We start from the raw sequence: 22722 nt of genomic DNA on the forward strand, positions 1-22722 counted from the left end.
CCCAACAACCCCCCCCCCCCCAAACCCAAACCCCCCTTTATTTCCTTTTTTAACAAAACCTTTTTTTTATTTTTTTTCTTTTTTTTTTTTTTTACTAAAATTTTAAAAAAATTAAATAATTTCTGTTGGTTACTTAAAGGTACAACTGTCTGACCACTAGTAGTGCTATAGGGCAATGCTTTGATAAGCAGGTGCATGTTTTGTTGTGTCTTATGAGCTACAACAATATTTGAGCTATGAGATAAGTGCTTACATCTGCATGCCAACAAGCTCACAATGCTAACATTTGCAAATTGGCACTAAACACACAAAGTAGAGGTGAGGCTGATGGGAATGTATTTGGTCATGAACCAAAGTATTGGACAAATTAAAGTTTTGACCTGATGATGGCACTAGATGAAAAATCATAAACTCATCAAAGTTGTTACTGTTCATCCCGAGGGTGACACAAACCAACAAGTAGTTGTAGAGATGTCTCAATAAAAACAGAAATATAACTTAATTGTGGCACTAGAGGATAAGGCAGCACCAAAGTCATTATGACAATATAATAATCACAATAATCTGGCAATCATGAATACAAAATTTGGCGTCAATCCATTAAGTAGATGTTAAAATATTTCAATGAATAAATGAAAACAATGACCTGCTGGTGGCGCTAAAGGAACAGTCAGAAGATCAAAGTCAAAGTCAAAGTTGTTTTAAAGCATTTAAATGTATCCTCTAGGAACCTTGAGTGTCTGTAGCTAATTTCTTGGCAATCCATCTGATAGTTGTCAATATATTTCCCCCTGAATCGCAAATGTGAAAGCCAGCAGGTCACCAAAGTCAGTGGGTACTGTAGATGGTCTGACTCACACCAACATAACATAGAGAGGGCTGTGGTCACAAAAGGGGCTAAGTACCTTTTACGCAATACAACAAATACTGTCCATCACAGGCAAAATATACAGCTTCTTAACTGTTTGATCAACTCCAGAAATAATATAATAGACATTAATGGGCCAAACAATGGAGACAGAGAGTTCCAAGAGCTCCTGTGACCTCTCTTTTCAACTGATTGAAATTAATGCAGACTCAAATAAAAGATTACCTTTCCAACATTCCTGAACTGGCCATCTGGAAAATCCGACAAGAATCCAGATGGACTGATTTACTCTGGGCTGCTGGAGCAGGTGTGTTAAATCTATTCTGTTTTATTTTATTCTATTTGCCACTTACTCACAGCTGCTATCGCCTGCAGTGCTGGTTGTGCCTAACTTTTTTCTGCCTTTGTCTGTATGTAATGCTGTAACCAAATATGGCATGCATGGCCTTTGTTTCACTAGCCTGAGTGTTAATAGAGCGTGTTCTGTCTGCATCAGTTTCAGCTGATTTTATGTGAAATAAGATTTGGTCTAAATGTGTGTTTATGGTCTATCGTCTAATGGAAACTTGTGAGTGCACCTTGCAATAAGGTGCCAACTTCTCCTTTATTGACTGCTTATATATTTGTGATGACTAACAACAGCTGCCTGTCATTGTTGCCAACTGTAGTCTTTAACCTGGTTTGCTTAATGCTTTGCTTATAGAGAGTCGAAGTTATATAATGTCACGTCCAGGCCAGCCTGTGTTCCACTAGCATCTGTAACTCAGTTCAATGTCTCCTTCAGCATTTCTTTCATTGGTCTTTGTGAACAAATGAAGTGTGTTCTTGGGGTTTATTTTCTATATAATACAGCACTTTCTATTAGAAACGGAAACCTATGTGGTTTTACAAAGTTAATCAATGATTACTTTGTTAGCACCGAAAAAAACACAGCTCCCATGAGCATTTCCAATCACTGCAGCACAGATAGTTATGTCTTTGTTACTTGGATTCACCAAAGCTCTCACTTAAAGTCATTAAGTTACATTTTAGTTGTAATCTCTGCTGTCTAATAGCCTCTACAGTGTGTGTGTTTCTCTTTGTTCTGCTGTTATACTCTGAGCTAAACCACTTGCCCAGGGAATCTTTTGTTGAGCTGTGATGTTGAGCCCTCGAAGGTCTAAGGCTTATGGGAAATGGTGTTTATAAAACCCTGCTAAAAACCAGAAATATTTTCAAAAAACTACTGTCATTATATAAACATATAGAATCACACGTACGAAATACTGTTGGGAAAGGCTCTGTTACAAGCCTGAATTTATGGTTATTAGCAATATTACAAATTAAATTTTGTGTGAAGATTTCTTACTTCTCGAATAAAACCCAAAAGTTCTAGTTTCACTTTATATTGACCATAGTTAATTTGCCTAATCTTAATCATTTGCCTTTGCATTCTCAGCAGAGCTCTTTCTTGTAAAATATAATATTAAAAAAAACACTATTTTCAGTGTTTACTTTCATAAAGGACATTTAATAACTGTTGTTAATACTGAAAGATTGGTTTTCTTCTTTGAATATATCTGATAAGATTGCTATGTTGATAAATGGCTGTAAAACAAACAAAAACTTAGATTGTAAACTTGTAATAAAATGTGACTTGCGAATGGGACATAGGGTTAAAGTCAGCATTGCTGCTCTGAGGAAGATTAACACCAACCAGTGATTCTGGCTGTCAGCTGATAGCTACTAAAATGCAAATACTTTTCTCTCATAATCTGCAACTTTGCAACACACAAAAGCCTTTTATAAGCACAACTGTCCCACCAGGCATTGCCAAAGAAGTGTAGAAAACATTCCAGCTCTGTCAGCCAAGCTGTGACACTTCCTGTTTGAGTGAGAAATAAAGATCCCGCTGCACGCTGAGAGAAAATTTGGCCAAAAGATCCAATGGGATATCTCTTTTTTTTGTGATATTTATTCCATGCGGAGATGGGAAGTCATCATAAATGACTGTGCAGTGTCACTGCCAAAGAATGAAGAGGAAGAGACAGAACATGGAGGCCTGACAGGGCTTCACTCTGTCTGAGTGACATGCAGTCGTCCTGTGGATTTCCCTTTTGTATCTATTGAATTTGTGCTCAGATGGCCCTACTTCCTTATTTGGCACCAACATTGAGAAAATCTTGATTGGAAAAGATTAACCCATTGATTTGATTTGGTGGAGTTTGAATGCCCTTCTATGTTTTATAATGAGTCTCTATGCCGCCATTGATTGTGTATAGTTTGAGAAAAGAGTGGACTTTTGACTGCAGCTGGGACGATGGAAGAGCACAGCCAAGTGATGTTGCTAATAACTGTTTAAAAGTGGATTATTTTTTTCAGTTTGTAGCAGTACAACAGCTGAGAAACAAAGATTTGCTGCTTTTAGGATATCGGAAAAACAGTTAAATATTCAAAGAGAGTGAAAGAAAGAGAAAGATTGAGTGCACAGAGCAGCAGAAGTGCCTTGAAGCAAGATGTAAAAAAAAACTCAATAAACACACTCTGCTCTCTGGAGTGGTCTGCCTTACAGCCATGAACACTACAGTAAATGTATACTAGTGCAAACAGACAACACATGGTCAGACGTGGACGTAAGAACGGAAACAGACACACATGCGCAACACATAATAAAGTATACTACACACAGAGACACACGCTAAGCCAAGAGGCCAAGGCAAACCTCTTTCCCAGTGTACCTGCAGGGCTCCACCCACATTTCAAACACACAGACAATCATCAGGGGATGCAATTTTCACCACAACACCTGCTTCGGTATATCGACCTCACCAGGGGTCGTTTCTGAGACTGTTCACAGTGAAAAGACTTCAGGGTTTGACAGCGAGGAACAGGCGGTGATTATCTCCAGCTCCAATAAATCTTTAAATATGAATTTGAATAGGATGCAAAATATATTTTTATGTTTTACATGATCCATAATATTGTGTAGTCAATGGGGAAACTAGTGTATATATATGTAATGTCATAATTTAGTAATCTAGTTAAATAGGAACAAACACTGATACTCAAATTAACTTCTGCTATTTCAAGTGTTGCTTCCACCTTGTTGATACAATTCAGACCATGGTAACATAACATGTGAGTAAACTTATAGAACTTATTAACACATCACACATGCAGCTCATAAGTGTTTTAACAACAATATAAATAGCTAAAAACTTTAACACGGAAGGGCTATATTCTAATTTACAAAGACTATTACATACATGTAAAGGTTAATTTAACATGAGAGCAGGATTAAGTAATTACAATTCATAACAGGACGTGGAATCACAACCATGTTTTATTATATTAAGTGATAAGATGTGATTGTGTGGAAAAAAAATACAAAATACAAAGAATAAAACTTTTTCCTTACCTGAATATACATAAAATAACTAACTTATGAGATGGTTCAGGTGCCAGAAAATATGTTTATCTCCCAACCTTCATACGATTAAGAATTGTTTTCTCATTTTCATTACATGACACCAAAAATGAAAATGGACTCAAAGACAAGATACTGAATATGTGACTATAACTACTGTGTAGCTTTGAGACAACTGTGGCATGTACAACTCCTTACCGGGAACGTGCCTTATACATTTCTTGTCTATAAATGTTTAACAAGCTTAAAAAGCAACAGTGCAACAGTCTTTAGTGCATTGTGCTATTTCTGAAGATGTTCTCATCTTGCCTTTGGCACTGCTGCAGTTGCCAACAAGGTCCACAGTTGCAGCCGTTCCTTCTGGGTTCCACCTGTCTTTACAAAAATTAGCTTGGTTTCATACCTGCGGAGTGAAGGATTAGAGTAAAAGTGTTGAGATTAGAGATTAAAAGAGGAAAGGATGGAGGGAGTGAAACACTGCTGGTGGTGCTGGGAATCAGCCAGACTGGCCCTTGTGATTCCAAACAAGCAGTGGGTGGGAGAGGAAAGAGGATGAATGGCTACTACTCTCACGCTGCTACTCTGCCTGGGACGGAGCATGAGCTGTGGTAGAGACTGAGGGCTGACTGAGTGGCAGGATGGGAGAGGAAAGAGTAAGAGGAGGAAGGGGCGGGAGGGAGGGGGGGGAGTGCTAGCCCTCCAGCTATCAGTACCAGTAGGAGGAGAAGAGTGAGTTTAAAGGGGAGGGGGGAGAAAAACATGAGAGAGAAGGAGGTAGAGCAGACACAGGCTGGCTGCTTGGATTTGAAGGGGAAGGAAGGGAGAGAGGAGATCTTGGTGGCTTGTTTAGAAAGGAGGGTGGATGTTTGCAGTCTGAAGGCCGCAGTGTGTGACTATAGTGTCACTGAAAGGACTCTGGTAAGGTAAGGTGACTTTTTCAATAAAGTGATTAGTGTGTTGTCCACATATGTAATTATATTGAATATAAAAGGAGGGGTTTTACTTGAATCAAACTTGATAGGTAACATTTTTATGGTGAAAATGTGCAAAAAAAAGCTATTTGTAAAGTTAAGAAGGCCTCACACTGACCCCAGAAGGAATCATGCTCATAACGCACAAGTCTTGTGATCTGTGTTCATGGATACAGGAGTCATTTCTCCTCTGAGTTGCTGTGTTTTTGTGTATGTGCATGCCGCTGCTCATGGTCTGGGTGTGTGTATGTGTGTGCGTGTGTGTGTGTGTGTGTGTGTGTGTGTGCATGTGTTCTTATGCTGCGAACCCTCGTGAGATAAGAAAGACACAAACACACACACAGACATCCTCTCTGTGCCATACCCCGGTGACCAATGAATGAGCATCCTTGTAAAGAGAGCTCAAAGCAGGCGAGTCTCTGCTAATCGTCCCTCAGGCCACTCTCCGCTGCTCTTCTGTTCTATATTACATCTTTAACAAGCTGTCATTATATTGCTCAAACATGAGTTCACAGCAGTCGATCTGCGGTCGAAAGCGTTGACGGTGAGATGTTTATGTGCAGCATATGACCATCAGTTGTTTTCATTATCGATTGACAACTCAAGAGCAAGAGAAGACAATTTCATACAGGTTGTTGCGTCTGACCAGCAGTTTAAAATCTAAAGATATTACAATTATACAATTATATCAAACAGAAAGAAGCAGCAAATCTTCACATTTGATCAGTGGTGGAAGAAGTACCAAGATCCTTTACTTAAAAAAAAGAGCAATACTTCAATGTAAAAATACAAGTAAAAGTATAGTAAAAGTGTGATAAAGTATCAAAATTAAAAGCAATTATTATGCAGAATGGCTTCTATAGGAGTGATCTTATATTTTGTATAGAATTATTTTATTATTACTGATGCATTAGCTTGTAATCAGCATTTTAATCTTAAGCTAATTGTACTTTACCTTTGGGTAGTGTATGAGCTATTGAAACAATTGTTTGATTCATTCTAGATTTTTCCTTTATTTATTCAGTATTTGTCTTTGCTTTTTCATTGTTTTGTAAGAATTTGCACTACAGCCATGCAGGTTTGTGACAGCATGCACCTGGGAGGGTCTATGGTTTTTACCAGATCAAGAGAGGCAGACGGAGCCATGATTTCTTTGTTCTTTGCTTGTTTAGGATAAATAAACCACAAGAAAACACAGAAACATCTGTGTCACCAGCCTGGGTACATTTCATTCATATGGTGCATCACTCGCCTTTTGGTTTCAAGATGGTTTTAATGTGGACAAATAGCCATTGCAGGTAGTTACATTTATTACAACATATTTTATAAATATATCATATGTTTTGTATGGAAAATGTAATCTTAAAAAGTAACGACTAATATATGTCAAAGAAATGAAGTGGAAATTAATAATATTCCCCTCTGAAATATATTTTAATTGAGATGTAAAAAGTTAATAGTTACTATTATTATTATTAACTATGAAAATAATAATTACTAGTTTCAGCACTGTATGTAAAGTTCAATAACAATATGTTTAACACTCTGTAATAGCAGTTGCTGCCACATTTGAGTGCTGAAGGGAGGGCACAGTGATCACCCACACTGTTGAAGCCTACTGGATGCCATTTCGCCCGTCTGGTTTGAGACGGAAAGGGACAGGGAAAGACAATGGCAGCAGCATGGTCTGAGGATGTTTCTATTTGCATGTGTACACCACTCCCACCAGTTCCCCTCCACATCCCAAGAACAATGCTGAATAGAGGATTGCCTGATGTCATCCGGCGTTGCTGCTACTGATCTGAGAACAGTCATAAATCCTCTCCCCACAGTTCCTGTTGTGAACTGATATGGTCCATCAATAGTATCACTTGAATTCGTACTCATAAACAGATCCGGTTTCAGAACATTTCTCAAAATATTGCCCTGTTCATTACCAAGAAATTCCACCAACTTCTTGACAAAGGACATGATGTCCACTTCCTGTGGATGGGTCAACTCTGAGTCCTTACCCAGAGCCAGCTGATGCCAAAAAATCAAGAACTCCATCAATGCATTCTTGTGGTGGAGTGACAAACCAAAGAAGTGTCTTGAGTCAAACGTAACCACTTCTCTTTTGTTGTGTGTAGTGGCTGCAAACAAAGGTCTTCTGTCGTACTGGACAAGATCCATATGAACCAAAATAAAGGACATACTCTAATCTGCTGTGTATGACAGAGATGGATCATTTTGTTTTATACGACTGTCTCTTCTGTAATTAAGTTATTTTGGAAGAAATGTCTTTACTATTGCTTTTCCTTCTTGACACATTAATCACAGGCTCTGAGAGCAACATGAAATAGTGTCAACCGCGTTTTCACCCTTCAAAAGTTTCACACCCATGACCAATTTGGATGGTTTCCCACAACTGCATGTGTGACTGCTATCATGTCTGCACAGATGGGACAGCCCACCCTGCAACTGTGGGTTTGGTAGATGGGAAATTGACATTTGGCTTCACAGATTCTGTTTGTGTAATCATTATGTCAAGTTTTAATCAATACTTAAAGAACAAAGATAACTTTCTCTTACAGTGTAGTTTATTATTTAAAATGATATAACAGTACCAACATGGCTTTTTCATCAAATGCGCTATTGTTCCTACACACGTTGTTTAAACTGCTATTCCATTTGCGAAACTGGACACACCAGATGGAATAAAAGCTGTTGTTTTTTTATTGATTTTGCTAAGTAAAACTATTTACTGTACATGTTTTAAAGGAGATTATAAATGAATGGGTTATGGGCTGTTGGTCGGACAAAACATGCAATACATCAGCTTTCGATTTTATTGAAAGACAGATGAAAAATTCACGATAACTAATTGTTATTTAGTTTGTCCTAATAAAGAAGCTCGAGTAATCTCTCAGGATGTTCTGTCAACCCTATTTATATATTGGTTTTCTTTCCAGATGTCATGGCGTCCGACCTACCGAAGCTCCAAGTTTCGAAATGTCTACGGAAAAGTGGGCAACCGGGAGAACTGCTTTGATGGTATCCCCATCACCAAGAACGTCCATGACAACCACTTCTGTGCCGTCAACTCCAAGTTCGTGGCGGTCGTCACAGAGAGTTCCGGCGGGGGTTCTTTCATTGTTATACCTGTATCCCAGGTAACTGCCACTGACACCCTCTTGATTTGCTTGATTTGGTTGTTGCCCTGCCGACCAGTGTAAAAAAAGAACGGGGTCTTCCCCTCTTTGGAGGGTAATTTCTCTACTTTACCGTACACTTTATGGTGGGAGTAGTTATATGATTGTTGAGTACACCTCAATATCTTAATGCTTTGAATCATACTCTATGTTTGTTTAGGGTTTAGACCATTTATCTTTTTCTGTACATTTATCCGATTACTGTGGCTTCAGCTTCTTCACAGCACAGTAAGATCTGAAGTTTTTCACACAAATTCAGCACAGACCCTCCCTGCTATTGCAGAGCATGCCAGCTTTAACTCCTCAAGCCAGAATTTAAAGCCAAAGTTGTAGCAGTGTAGAATTGCCAATAGAATCACATAAAGGCATACTGGTATTGCCCATAAACAAGACAAAAGGGCACTGTTGCAATGAAAAGTGGGAAATTCTTTTTCTTATTGTGGAAAAAAGGGAATGTGTTTCTTCTTACTGAGAATTATCTTCACATCTTCACAGCTTTACTGCTGTTGCTGGATTATTTATTAAAGAACAGTGTCGCAGATTTAAATACGGAAGATGAGCATTAAAGTTGCACAATTTAGAGGTATATAGTAAAGTGATAAATTGTTTAAGACTTAAGTGGGAAGTAATTTTCCCGAGAACTGCTTTTAACTGAAAACGTGTCGGTGATTATGGGTTTGATGTGGAGAGTATTTCTAAATGTTGCTTTTATGCCTATTATGGATTGAGGTGCTAATGTATTCACTAGTGTTTCCTAGGTGATGCTGATTTTTAATGTATCAGTGTCATGACCAGTGCAGTGCAGATATTTTCCCATGAGGCTGTAGTGTAGTCTGCCTCTCAGTCCACTTTGTATGACAGTGTAGGTCTGAGAAAGAAAACCATCAAGTGCTTTGCCTCTTTAAGAGAGACTCTGCCAAGGTACTTGAAAAGCTCTTGGCTGGCAAGCGGGGTCGAGTCAAGCTGTTATCAGGCGGAAGAAGTATTCAGTAAGCTGAGCAGTTCTGCTGTCTGAAGCAGGGAGATCTCAGCTACATTTTACTTTACATCATCATGAGCTATGGTGTTCAGTCATGGAAAAAGCCTGACTACTGGCTGTCTGTGTGTGTGTGTGTGTGTGGTGGGGGGGGGTGCTCTGTCATTTAGGTGATTAGATAGTTGGTGTTATTGTCTTTAGATCTGAGGTGGTGCTCACTTAAATTCAATTCATGTTTGCCATATTTTATAATTTTACATGCAAGAACAACACATAAGTACGTAATTAGGGCCATGGCAACCCTTCATGTAATCAAACATTGATTTAAAGGCCTAGTGTGCTCGTGTGTAACATTTAGGAGGATCTATTGTCAGAAATGGAATATAATTTTTTTTTTAACTGTAGTAATGTATAATCACCTGAAAATAAGAATCTTTACATTTTATTACCTTAGAATGAGTCTTTTATATCTGCAGATGCAGCCTGTGTTTTTACTGGAGCCTATAAGGGACAAACCAAACACTGGCTCTAGATAGGGATGTTTTTCCTTCCTACTTGGAAGAAGAGGGTGAAGCGAGGGAGTTGCAATCTGCAACTACACCGCCAGAAGCCACTAAATCCTACACACTGGTCCTTTAAGAAAAGGTGTTTCTCATTTTGTCTACCTACACTGTTTAACTCAGATATGACTTTTAAAATTGGTGAGGCTGCAGGTAATACTGCGAGGTCTCTAGGCAGTTAAGACACAGCGCTCTTTGTTTTGTTTTGAGCTTTTGAATATGAAGAAAGGCTTCACAGCATCACATAATGAAAGCATCACTCGCTGGCACCGTGTTGATTTATAAAAGGTTGCGTGCATTGATAGAAAGAGCAGGTCATATTGGCTGGTTTCACATGTGATTACAAGGTGGCTAACTCCAATAATAGCTTTAATTATATAGTGATTGTGATTGATATTACGGGATTCACTGAGAAAGAAATTGATAGATGATGATGTGACAATGTTAAGTATACTGAAGAAATGAATTGATGATGATCAGTCCAGTCACAGAGAGGAAGGTGAATATTAAGAAAAAAGCTATTATTAGTAGTCATTTTCTCATAGTAAAAGTTAAGGTTTTCTGGCTGCGCAGGTGTTTTAATTAAATGATCTCAGGACTCACTTATACCTTATTACGTATCCTCAGCTGATTGAACATTATCATTTACAGTAACCAATAACTTCATGAACTGAAACTCATATTTTACTGTGGCATTTTTCATGCTGTGTAACGACTCAATGCATGACCCCGTCCAAAGACCGTAACTTGATCGATTTCCTCCTCATCAGAGTATTGCACTCAAGCATTTCCTCTGGTTTCTGCTGAGCTGACCAGTTTATAAATGGGTTTTTATCATATTCAGCAGCAGCACAGATGACAGCTTCTGTGGTATGATGGCTGCTGTTTCATGCGCTGGTCAAAACAACAATTGAGCAAACTTAAGTAAACCCTTCTATAAACTAACATAAGGACACATATTCCTACCATAAACATATTCCTTTTTGAGGTAATCTTATACAGTATGAGGCTCTTAACATACAGAGGAGGACCTGTGTTGTTGTTTATGCTGAAAGGATGGCGTTGAATAGTTCAGATGTGCAGATGATTATTTGCTTTTGGTAACTTCTATATGAGGAAATTATTATACAGCTATATATTTAAAGGCCACTCCCTTGTAATATTAAAATTTAAATTATCAATCCACTCCAAACACACAGACATGTTATGGCATAGACACACATTATATTTGTATATTGTTTTATCTACAATGCACATTCTGATAAATTAAAAATGTAGGGCTACAGTTAAACCCGAATCCCAAATCAATGATTTGGGTTAAATCTTAATCAGATCAGAAGGAGGTATGGTATGCAGAGTGATGTAACCGGTCACACTTTAACCAAAATCAATAGCTGTTTAGTAGATGATCATCAGCAGCAGTGGAAACTGTACACTTGTGAACTCTCTGAGCGAGGTCCTCCTGCTACATTAAACATACAAACTAATCTGTGGGTTTGGCTAACGGTGAAGTGTGAACATAGCAGACACATTACGATGACAGCCGGCGAGACAGCCATATGGTTGCCCCCAGACAACGCCAGTAGCAAGTGGAGGGACTACCGCTGGCACCACCTGGCACACAGAAATTGACACATAAGGTCACAAACACCTCCTCAACACCTCAGACAAAGAAAGTGCTGTGGGTGTGGTTCTTTTTTAATCACTACTGCTACTGCTGGGTACAATTAAAGGTCCAGTGTGTAACATTTATGAGGATCTATTGGCAGAAATGGGTTCATACGTTCATACCTGAAATGAAGAATTGTTATGTTTTTGTTACCTTAGACATTTTTATGTACAGACACTGCCGGTTGCTTTCCATGGAGTCCGCCATGTTGAACTGCCATGTTTCTCCAGTAGCCCAGAACAGATAAAAACCAAACACTGACTGTACATAGATCAGTTTCTGGTTTTGCGAGTTTCACGGCTGCTGTAATTTCTCTTTTGCACTTTGAAGGGGAGGGTGTTGCAATCTGCAGCTACAACGCTAGATGCAGCTAAATCCAACACACTGGTCCTTTAAATCAATTAGTCAGTCAACAGAAAAGTAATCTGCAACAATTTTGATAATTGATAATCATTATCTATATCCTATTATTAAATTATAAGGCAAAAATAGCAAGTAGGTTCCGGCTTCTCAAATGTGAGGATTTCCTGCTTTTAATTTTCTTATTACGTGATAGTAAACTGAATCTCTTTTAATTGGTCATAGAAGAAATCTAGGAATTTGTAAATGTTGTGATGGGCATTTTTCACTATTTTCTTACACCAAACAACCAATTTTAGAAAATAATCAACAGGTTAAGCAACAATGAAAATAATTGATAGATTTCTTAAATAAACCTATTAAAAACCAGCAGGACTTAATGTGTTGAATGATATACATATAGATGCTTATTCTCTCTAAAGAGAATTTACAGTGTACATGTTTATATAGAGAGAGAGAGGGAATTTCGAACATAGTGTGCACAATGCTCATATTCATGAATAAGGATGTTATTTTGCTACAGTTCATTATGCCCATTAGTTAATTAAGTTAAACCACCACTGTGAGGTCGGTATAAACAAGGCCCTAATGTAGAGTCAAACATGTGGCAGCAGTGATCCAACGACAGTGACCAGACCACCTGACTGCCCAAACACTGCACAACATGCTGCTGGTGCATATGAAAGCACCAGGAGCATGCACTGGACCATTAACTTGATAACCGGGAGCAGCAGAATATCAATTCATCTTAATAAGCATGACTCAGCATGTTTTGAGTGGCTAGCCATATGGGAGGATGTGCCACAGGATATTTATAACTTCTTCTGCTAAGATTTATAGTCTTTTAAATCAGCATAGGGCCACACTTACTCTTAGCTGCAACAACAGTTTATTCTTTAGAGAAGAAACTGACAAGCAGCAGAGAAAAGACACAATGGCAAATACTGAACTTGTATTATTGGATCCACATTAGTCGTTAATTTCTTCCTGCTCTGTAATTCATTCACATTATTGCCAGAGGAATCATATGATATTTCCAAAACATAACTCCTCTGAAAGGCTGCTGTTGGATGTTCTGTAGTAATACTGTAACTGCAGAACTGCAGCCTCGTTAATGAGGATTTATTGGGAATTACAGATCAATAAGAGTTGGTAGCAATCAGAGTGTCGTGCCTCTGGCGTACTGGAGCTGTTGGTACCTGGTCAGCACAGCTGTGCATCACCAGCAGGGTTCATCAGAGCCACAGCTTCGGGAAATGAGCTGCAGAAAGACAATGAGGCCTAATGTAGGACTGTGTCTCTTTCCTGCCAGTCATCCAGATAAAGCACTATTTCCTCTTTAATCTTTTTTAAATTTATTTAAACTTGATTGTGGCAGCTGTGAGACCCAAATGTTTGAAATCTAAGCTCTAAATACAGCTCTTTTATTATCCCTCTCTGATTTCTTCATAATACCTCATGGACCCAATGAAGCCTGTGGTTCCCTACAGACTTTATTTCTTTGCAGGTAATTAGCTCCTCCTAAATAAGGAGTCCCTTAGATCCTGTGTTATTAATGTTTTGAGGCCATGATAAAACCTCCCAGTCACTGTAACATTCATAGAAATAGCTAACGCGTCATGAAAGCTTGTATTAGCCTGACTTGTCATAAGAGTGTTTTCCAATTTTTTTAAAATGTACATCCCCACATGTACAAGTATGAGCACATTTGAGTTTCCATGTGAGCGTACGGAGAAACTGTAGTGGTCCAAAGCTGCTAGAAAAGATGTTAAAGAGCCTTCAGTGCTACTTCGTATGTTTATGAATCATTCTGTCTTGCTTAGTCACACACGTTCCTTTCTTCTCATATTGAATGAATTGATGTCCCACTTCACTGTTGTCAACTTTTGGCAGACATTGGTTGCTATTTGTTTTGGCATGTGTGCCTTATCTTGTTAGAAAGAGACTTCCTGCTTGCTACTTTCTAGTTGTTAACTACAAGTAAAGTATTTATTGATGTGCTTTATTTTCACTGTGTCTATTATGTATGTGATTGAGTATACTGGTATGATTTGTGGCTCATATTTTAAAAACAACTTTGTGTTTTCTTAGTGCTAGCTGTCAGTAACAACAATATTAACAATATTGATCAATATGGGTAAACACAAGCTAATAACTAAATGTACTATTCATATAAAGATTATCCTGAGGATGTATGATGTCCTATAATGTGGTTAGGGTGCAGAGAGACACTTTCAAGACCTTACTGAGAGAAGTAAACATCTTATCATTCAAAGTAGAGTTTCTTAAAAGCTTTATAATGCATCTGGAGTGGATATTCAGGGTTCAGTGAGGACAGTGCATTTAAACACACACACACACACACACACGCAGGATTTCACTGCCGCATGACCCGACGCTCCTAAACAAATCTCTGAGGAAATAAAAAAAGAGGTCAGTGGATTGAAGTGACATCAAACATTCATGACATCATGACCGACATTAGGAGGTTTCTGTCTTCTGTTGTTATGAGCCACTGCCCCTCTGTGGACTCCGCGGGTTATTGCAATAACAATAATGCTGCCTCAGATTTCCCTGTACAATAACCAGGTCTGTTTTTATTTTGCTCAGGGTTTATCAAATCATCTCACTGATGTGATTTAACTTATTATGTTATATTAGCCTTTCATGTCCAATAAAAGCTACGAAACGTTTTGTTCAGTCATGTTCTTAATGGATGAATACAGATAATAAATGACTTGCATCCAGTAGCAAATGTAATTTATAAAATTACTTTTTCTAACCTTCTTTTTATCACTGCTTATTAGGTCATGAAAGATTTATGATCAATTCTTGTATTCTGAGTGTCTTATAAATCCACGTGTGCACTTTGATTCCCGCTAACATACCTATGTGCTCCTAAAACAGAAGAAGTAAATACAAAATAATGTACATCTGTTTCAGTCTGGCCGCCTGGAGTCTCATTACCCAAAGGTTTGTGGCCACCAAGGCAATGTGCTGGATATCAAGTGGAATCCCTTCTTTGAAAACATCATAGCATCCTGCTCTGAGGACACCTCCGTGAGTAACCCACATTCTTTTATTTTTTTTAATGTCTATTTTTACTAAACAGGTTGACTCAGGATAATTATAGAAGGAATGACTTGGTGACTTTGAAGAGGTGAAAAACATACTGTATCTGTGAAGTCCTGAGTTTGTTAGATGCTGAGGTCGACTGCCCAGAAGGCAAAGACATCATTGACTCATTATGGCAAGAGGGTCGCTGATTCAGAGAGTTTGTGTTGGACACAAGCTTGTGATTGGCTTTTAGCTTCCAGCTGCTCTGATTTTTGTTGGGCCTAAAAATGGCAAATGACAGATGTGAAATGCCTTCGAGCAAGGCACAAATCTGCTAGCTGTTCAGTAACTGACTGCATAGATTACATCAGACGTATTATCAAATCTCAATTGCTATTACTCTTAATCTCAGATGCTGCATGGCAAATACTAAGACCCTGTAGGCCTTTTTTTCCCCCAGTACATGCACCTGTTACGTTACTCTACTGAGCAGCATAGTAAAGCCATTGTAGCACTGTACTTTCACTTGTCGAAGGATAATCTCCTCTGGTCCAACACAAGGCCACCAGCCATAGCTGTAATCCAGTCTAATCCTAATGCAATGGACTGCATTGATACCATGTGCTATTTTTGATCATGGGGATCTCAAACTGTGTCATACTGATTGTAGTGTGGAGCTCATATTAAAGAGCTATGAAAGATAAATGGTGGCCTCTGATAAAAAGATAATACTTGTTCAGTAAAAACAGCCGTAGGTTTGAAAGTGTGTGCATGCTTTATGAGGATTCACTTATATTTTCTGTGTGTGTGTGTGTGTGTGTGTGTGTGTGTGTGTGTGTGTGTGTGTGTGTGTGTGTGTGTGTGTGTGTGTGTGTGAACGTGGCAGGTGCGAGTATGGGAGATCCCAGAGGGTGGTCTGAGGCGCAACATGACAGAGGCGGTGCTAGAGCTGTACGGTCACAGCAGACGGGTGGGGCTGATCGAGTGGCACCCCACCAGCAGCGGCATCCTCTTCAGTGCTGGCTACGACTACAAGGTACCACATCAGTAACTCCAAACACAACTAGCTACTTATATTACGATTCAATATATTGCAATACCGTAAGATAGGCGATATATTGCTATATTTATTTTTAATCATAGTATAAACATGCAACCATATACAGAGAATCTGAGTAAAAAAAGTTGTCTTTTTTATGCGACCAGAACAGTCAGATCTGCATTTGTATTCATCACAGTCCCTGTAACATCCAACATCATAGCCCTCAGTTTACATTTACAACACTATGTAGCAGTTGGGGGTTTAAACCCAAAATCAATACAGTGTCTTTGAGAATCAACACCCCTATTAAGGAGTTTTTCTTTGATTTTGGAAGTACTTTTTATGAGCCGCCAATTTGTTGGATTAATCAATTAGTTGATCTACAGAAAATTATTCAAACAATTTTGTTAGTTAATAAATTATTAAAGTCATTTATCAAGCAAAAATAACTATTTGCTGATTCTAGCTGCTTAAATGTGAGGACTTGAATAAACAGAAGACACCTTGGGCTCTTTTCACTGATTTGTGACATTATATAGCTGTAACAATTTACCAGTTTTCCAAAACAGACAGATTAATAGATAATGACAATAATTTGTTGCAGCCCTGTTTATCGACTTTCCCTCCACAGGCCTATAAACCTTAATTAGTGATTTCCAAAGAACAGAGTTGGGACATTTAGAACTGGATATCAGCATGAGCTACTGTCTGACACACGAAAACAAAAAAACAAATTAACAAGCTCACAACACAGTGACATCATTGATTCAGGCACCGCAGCCATCTAACAGCTGCCACACAAACAATCCTTCCTGATGTGTCAGGTTCTGATCTGGAACCTGGAAATCGGAGAGCCGGTGAAAATGATCGACTGCCACACTGACGTCATCCTCAGCATGTCCTTCAACACAGACGGCAGTCTGCTGGCCACCAGCTGCAAAGACAAGAAGCTGCGTGTCATTGAGCCTCGCTCCGGGGGAGTCCTTCAGGTGACAGAGGGGAGGGCGCTGACATTTTATGTACATTGAGACAACAGCTGTTACAGCTTTATGTTAAAAATATCATTAACAACGACTATTTGGTCGTATATTTGTAAGTATAATACTAATAATATATATACTAAATTATAGTGTCCATGTACTAGTGGCTGTTCCCCATATTGCCAAAAGTATGTGGACACTCCATTTGTCTACCTTTGGTCTGGAGCAGTTCTTGATGGTTTGGGCTTGGTCCCTTAGTTAAAATTAAGGGGAATCTTATTGCCACAGCATACAGTGATGTTTTAGTCAATGGTGTACTTCCACAAAAGTCTGGGGAAGGCACCGCCACCGTCCTATTGCATCACAACAATGCAGAAAATTATCTCTTATGTCCTTCAGTAGGTCTTTATCCCTTTGAGGTCATGCTGACAAATTGCAGCTCCACAAGATTTTCTCACAAAGTCTATTTTTAAAGCCAAAATGTCGATCAAATCAATCTATTCATACAGACTTTACTTAATAATTTGAAAAAATATTTATAAAACAAACATATGCTGCAGCTAGCTCTCACCACTTCTCAACCCCTTAATGTTTGACTTTGGTGATCTTGCTGGCTGATCACCATGAAATAGTTTCTGATTAGACCCGTGTGCTGCACCCCTGCTGCACCAAGTGGATGTGATCAAGACCAGGCAGCAGGAGGAGGAGAATAAGCAGTGAGAGAAAAAAGGACAAATCATGAAAATATTTTGTCCCTGAAATACAGATTTACTTTTGAAGATTTCTGCAGAGCTTTCTCTGTTTGTATGTCTTTTAAAAAGTAAAATGAGATATAATTATATTCATGCTGCTGTGCAAAGCTTTTAAACTGTATGTAACTGCATGAAATGATTCAAATCCTACATGATCAACATTGTAGAGCAAACTTTTATGCTCATTGTAAGTTGCCACATGCTTTCTCTGTCTTGTTACAACAATGTCACAGTCACAAGAATAAATATTTGTTCTGTTGTGTTCTGTTATGTACTGCTCCACCAGCAAGCCAGTTGTAAGAACCACCGCGTAAACCGAGTGGTGTTCCTGGGCAACATGAAGCGACTGCTCACCACGGGGGTTTCTCGCTGGAACACCCGGCAGATCGCTCTCTGGGATCAGGTCAGACGACACCTCCATATGGCTCCTGCTGTAAATGCCAGAGTGGGTGGAGCAAGTGTGTGTTAATTCCCCTGTGTGTGTGTGTGTGTTGCTCTTCCCAGGAGGATTTGTCCATGCCAATTGTGGAGGAGGACATAGACGGCCTCTCAGGACTGTTGTTTCCCTTCTACGATGCTGACACACACATGTTGTACCTGGCAGGAAAGGTCAGCACTGACCCTTATAATAACCCTTTGATTCTCAGGTTTACCACATCCAGATACACATTTAACTTATTTCAATTTACTCATTCAAACTTAAGGAAAAGATCTTTGTAGACTGATGGTAACAGGTTTGTTACAGGCAGATATCTAACACACTGATTAAACATTTGGTCACATTTCAAGAGAGAAGCAATCAGTACAAATGTAGTTAAAGGTAAATATCTAACAAAGTAATAAGCTACAAAGGTCAATGATGCCCCTTTCTGAGGCTATAAGAGCATACAAACATACTGTACATACATAAATAAATAATCAACAGAACTGAACAAGCAGGAACAACAGGTCAAAGTCAAAACAATATGGGATGGATTTGATGCGTTAGTGTCAAATATATATAAAATATATATGTTTGTTTTGTTTTGTTTTTTGTTCAGATGTTTTTATTGATGTTCTGGCAACAATTATATATACTCCAGTTCCAAATATGTTTTTGACAAAAAAAACAGCAGGAGTCACAACTTTACAAACACAATAAAAAAGAAAACAAAAGAAGAAAACACATCCACACCACCAAGATGACAAAATTAGGTTTAAATGTTATGCTGTAGTCAGTTCCAATATTGACAATTACATTGAAGAAAGTTCAGTCTAGAGGGGTTCACCATGTCCAAGACTGGTCGCCATATGAATGAATGACATTGTCATATGGGAGTAAGCCAGCTTTCACGGTACCTCCTTATTCCACCCTTCCAGTGCAAGGGTGGGGTCCTGAGAATAGTCTCTCTTGCTATACATAAGATATATATATATATATATATATATATATATATATATATATGTATACAAGTGTTCAGCTTAGCGTTGTAGTTATTTGTGGCACCCTTTATTCAATTCAATTTCAATTCAATTTTATTTGTATAGCGCCAATTCATAACAGAAGTTATCTCAGGACACTTTTCAAATAGAGCAGGTCTAGACCGAACTCTTTAAAACATTAATTACAGAGACCCAACAGTACCACCATGAGCAAGCACTTGGCGACAAGGGCAAGGAAAAACTGCCTGTTAAAAGGCAGAAACCTAGGACAGATCCTCCGGCTCTAGGTGGGTGGTCGTCTGTCTCGACCAGTTGGGGTGAGAGTGTTTATGAGTGTTACCACCTCATCTTTCGCTTTTCTCAACAAAAATTTTAATCGTTACACATTTTCATAAAACATTTGTGCAAATGTGCCAATTTCTGAAATGAATAAAAGTTTTTTTATGCCTCTTGTTTGACACCTAGCTACCGTTCACAGGCCCACATTTCTGAACCATCAAGCATTATAATGTGACGAGGTTTAAACTCTCAAGAGCGAATTCTTGAACTGTAATGTAATGGCCACATTCTGGTGCCCTGACAGGGGGACGGCAACATCCGTTACTTTGAGATTACCACAGAGAAGCCGTATTTACAATACCTAATGGAGTTCCGGTCCCCAGCCCCACAGAAAGGACTAGGTAAGTCATTTGTTGAATGGTGATATATGATCTCTCCTGCTGAGTGCAGAAAGGGAGATCCTAACCCCTTCATTAGCAGTCTTTAGAGATGGGAGGGCGGATGGATCACAGTGGCAATGAGCTCGGCCTCATTACCGCTCTAAAAGCGGTGTTGCAAAGAATAAAATTCCTTGAAGAAAAAAAGAGCCAGATGAATTGAAACAGTGCCTCAGTGTAGTTTCGAGCTCCAACTAACTTGTCCAGCGTTGTTTTATTGCAGCAGGTCGATGTGACTCCAGTCAGCCATGAATTCTGGGAAGTGTGTTGATGTTGTCGAAATGATGGCGCCATCACACACTTCTGTTCTTTTTCTGCAGGTGTGATGCCAAAGCACGGGCTGGATGTGGGAGCTTGCGAGGTGTACCGCTTCTATAAGCTAGTCACCCTGAAGGGTTTGATTGAGCCCATTTCAATGATTGTGCCAAGAAGGGTGAGTGAGGGAATGAAGTAATGGATTAAGTGCGTCTGCTCTATTGTCTCAGTGATAAAGAATCTTTTCAAACACATGCAGAGAGGTCACATTTAATGCTTTCAGACAAAGAAATCTTTTTTTCTCCAGACTTTTTTTTAAATAGGCCAAATCTAATAAATATAATGTATGTGGTATTTCCTGGTTCACAGTCAGACACATACCAAGAGGACATCTACCCCATGACAGCAGGAACAGAACCTGCACTGTCTGCCAGTGAATGGCTGAGCGGCATTAATAGAGGTAACGATACTGAGATTGGTTGATGCTCCTTTGGTGGTCAATGAATCAACATTTCTTTATAAAGCCACTTTTTGCCAAATATAAACCCATGTTAGGCAGAGAACATATCATCCTGCATTTGGTGACGTGATTAACATTCAAAAACAAAGATAAAGTAAATCATTGCCAACTCTCTCACACACTGTCACCGAACATATAGTTTGAATTGTCACCATCACGGTGCAAACTCCCACAGATATTTCCTTTAATCAAGATCATGCAGCTTGAACTGGGCTCTGATTTGCATTTCACAGGGTTCTTTAAATTACATCCAATCATCCAATTTAACATAAAATGCATGAAGAAAATGTGGGAGGTAGGAAGTGTGTTCTTTTTTTTTCTTTTCATCACCTCCATTCTTCAAACTGTCTCCAGTGTCACCTCTGTGAACATCACTTTATGCTTGCCAAACTTTAACCCACAGAGGCATTCATGAGGAAATCTCCACATTCTAGCAGACCAGTTTGTAGATGACCTTGCACATGTGGATGTCCACATGCTAAAAATCTGTCACAATAGTCCACTTTCACAGCAACCATTTTGAAATGAAACAGTCGGGTAAACACAAGTGCTACCAACGATACTAATTAAGGTTCTGTTCGATTTAGTGTAGCAGAGCTTTTCCAGTGAGCCAACATAAACAATAGCAGCACCCTGAGTCAGTATCATTGGTAACACCTGGGTTTACCCTACTATTTCATGTCAAAATGGCTACTGTGAAAAAGGTCTATTATAGGAATTAGAAACACCAATTTGAAACACTGATACGGAGCAATAATAGATTACCTGTGGTGATCCGTGAAGGACTGAATTCAATTCAGTTTTATCTGTCAGAGACAGAGCAGGTTTAGGCCGTACTCTTTATAACATGATTTACAGAGATCCAAGAATTCCCACCATGAGCAAGCACAGTGGCTAAGAAAAGCTTACTTTTACCAGGCAGAAACCTCGAGCAGACCCCGGCTCTAGGTAGCGAACCGGTGAAGAGAAAGATAACAGCAATAATAATGATGATAATGATAATAACAATAACATTAGCAGTGGGTGCCATCAGGAATATGGCAGCAGACACAACCACAATCCATGGCAACCTGCAAAACAAGAAAACACAAAAACTCTGGGGAAGAAGCTAAAGTGCTTTGTGTTGGTTTTCAGGAGTGTTTTTGCTCTTTTGTGCAAACAGACCCAGTCTTGATGTCCCTGAAGGACGGTTACCACCGACCAAACCAGTTAGTATTCAAGGCCCCAGTGAAGGAGAAGAAGAGTGTGGTGGTGAATGGGATCGACCTGCTGGAGAATGTACCGCCCAGGACAGAGAACGAGGTACGTGAAGAACTGATGTTGCCTTTTCTCTACTCTGCTGCTCCTCGGTTATAAAAGTATCTAATAAAACTAGAGAGTTTCAAGGGCTTTTATGGAGTCAGAGCATTACAACTAATGGAGCAAACAACAAGTAGTAAATCGAATGATGGAGTTGAGGTACTGATAGGAGTGGTGTTTGTTTTTGTGTTTGGGTGATTGTACTGCATATTATACACAATATGTTTCTTTTTTTATATGGAGCCAAACAAAGAGGAGCTTTTACAGATTAGTACACTGGGTTGATGTAGTCAGTTGATTGGGTGGAGAAATGGATAAAGTACTAAAGACTAATTGAGCATAAGTGTGATAAGTGCTGCTATCATACCCTCTCTCTTTCTCTCTAGGTTACTGTTTGTCTTCAAGCGCTCACTATCTAAATAATGGCATTAAAAGCTCAAATGATTACAAATGAAGATTATTTTGTTATTTTTGTTAAAGTAACAAAGTTGTGTTGTAGTTGACCTCGGAAACAGCTGTTGACATCACCTCGAGCTCCATTTTGTAGCTGTTTTAAAGCTTTTTATTTATCACAAATATGTTGTTAAATATAAACATCAGTGTAACACAAGATAGACTTTATTGATCCCACACTGGGGAAATTCACTATATTACATAATATATAACTAAATGGATCTT

General features: G+C 38.9%; 1 protein-coding gene across 3 annotated transcripts in view; it reads left to right on the forward strand.

Annotated features, from left to right (window-relative positions):
• coro2ba (coronin, actin binding protein, 2Ba) overlaps positions 1 to 22722 on the forward strand; it is a 45716-nt gene that overhangs the window by 19029 nt on the left and 3965 nt on the right. The window contains exons 1-11 of one of the 3 annotated variants that reach the window (XM_051378372.1): positions 5039 to 5192; positions 8197 to 8397; positions 14945 to 15061; positions 15945 to 16094; positions 16925 to 17089; positions 18119 to 18235; positions 18337 to 18441; positions 19838 to 19934; positions 20291 to 20403; positions 20595 to 20685; positions 21908 to 22047. In XM_051378372.1, the coding sequence (XP_051234332.1) occupies positions 8197 to 8397; positions 14945 to 15061; positions 15945 to 16094; positions 16925 to 17089; positions 18119 to 18235; positions 18337 to 18441; positions 19838 to 19934; positions 20291 to 20403; positions 20595 to 20685; positions 21908 to 22047 (1296 nt within the window). In that variant the 5' untranslated portion in view covers positions 5039 to 5192. Of the gene's footprint in view, positions 1 to 5038; positions 5198 to 8196; positions 8398 to 14944; positions 15062 to 15944; positions 16095 to 16924; positions 17090 to 18118; positions 18236 to 18336; positions 18442 to 19837; positions 19935 to 20290; positions 20404 to 20594; positions 20686 to 21907; positions 22048 to 22722 lie in introns of those variants that run through there. The other 2 variants (XM_051378374.1, XM_051378373.1) reach the window with 2 other exon arrangements.

Source organism: Dicentrarchus labrax, unplaced genomic scaffold, assembly GCF_905237075.1.
Source record: "Dicentrarchus labrax unplaced genomic scaffold, dlabrax2021, whole genome shotgun sequence".
NCBI lineage: Eukaryota > Metazoa > Chordata > Actinopteri > Moronidae > Dicentrarchus > Dicentrarchus labrax.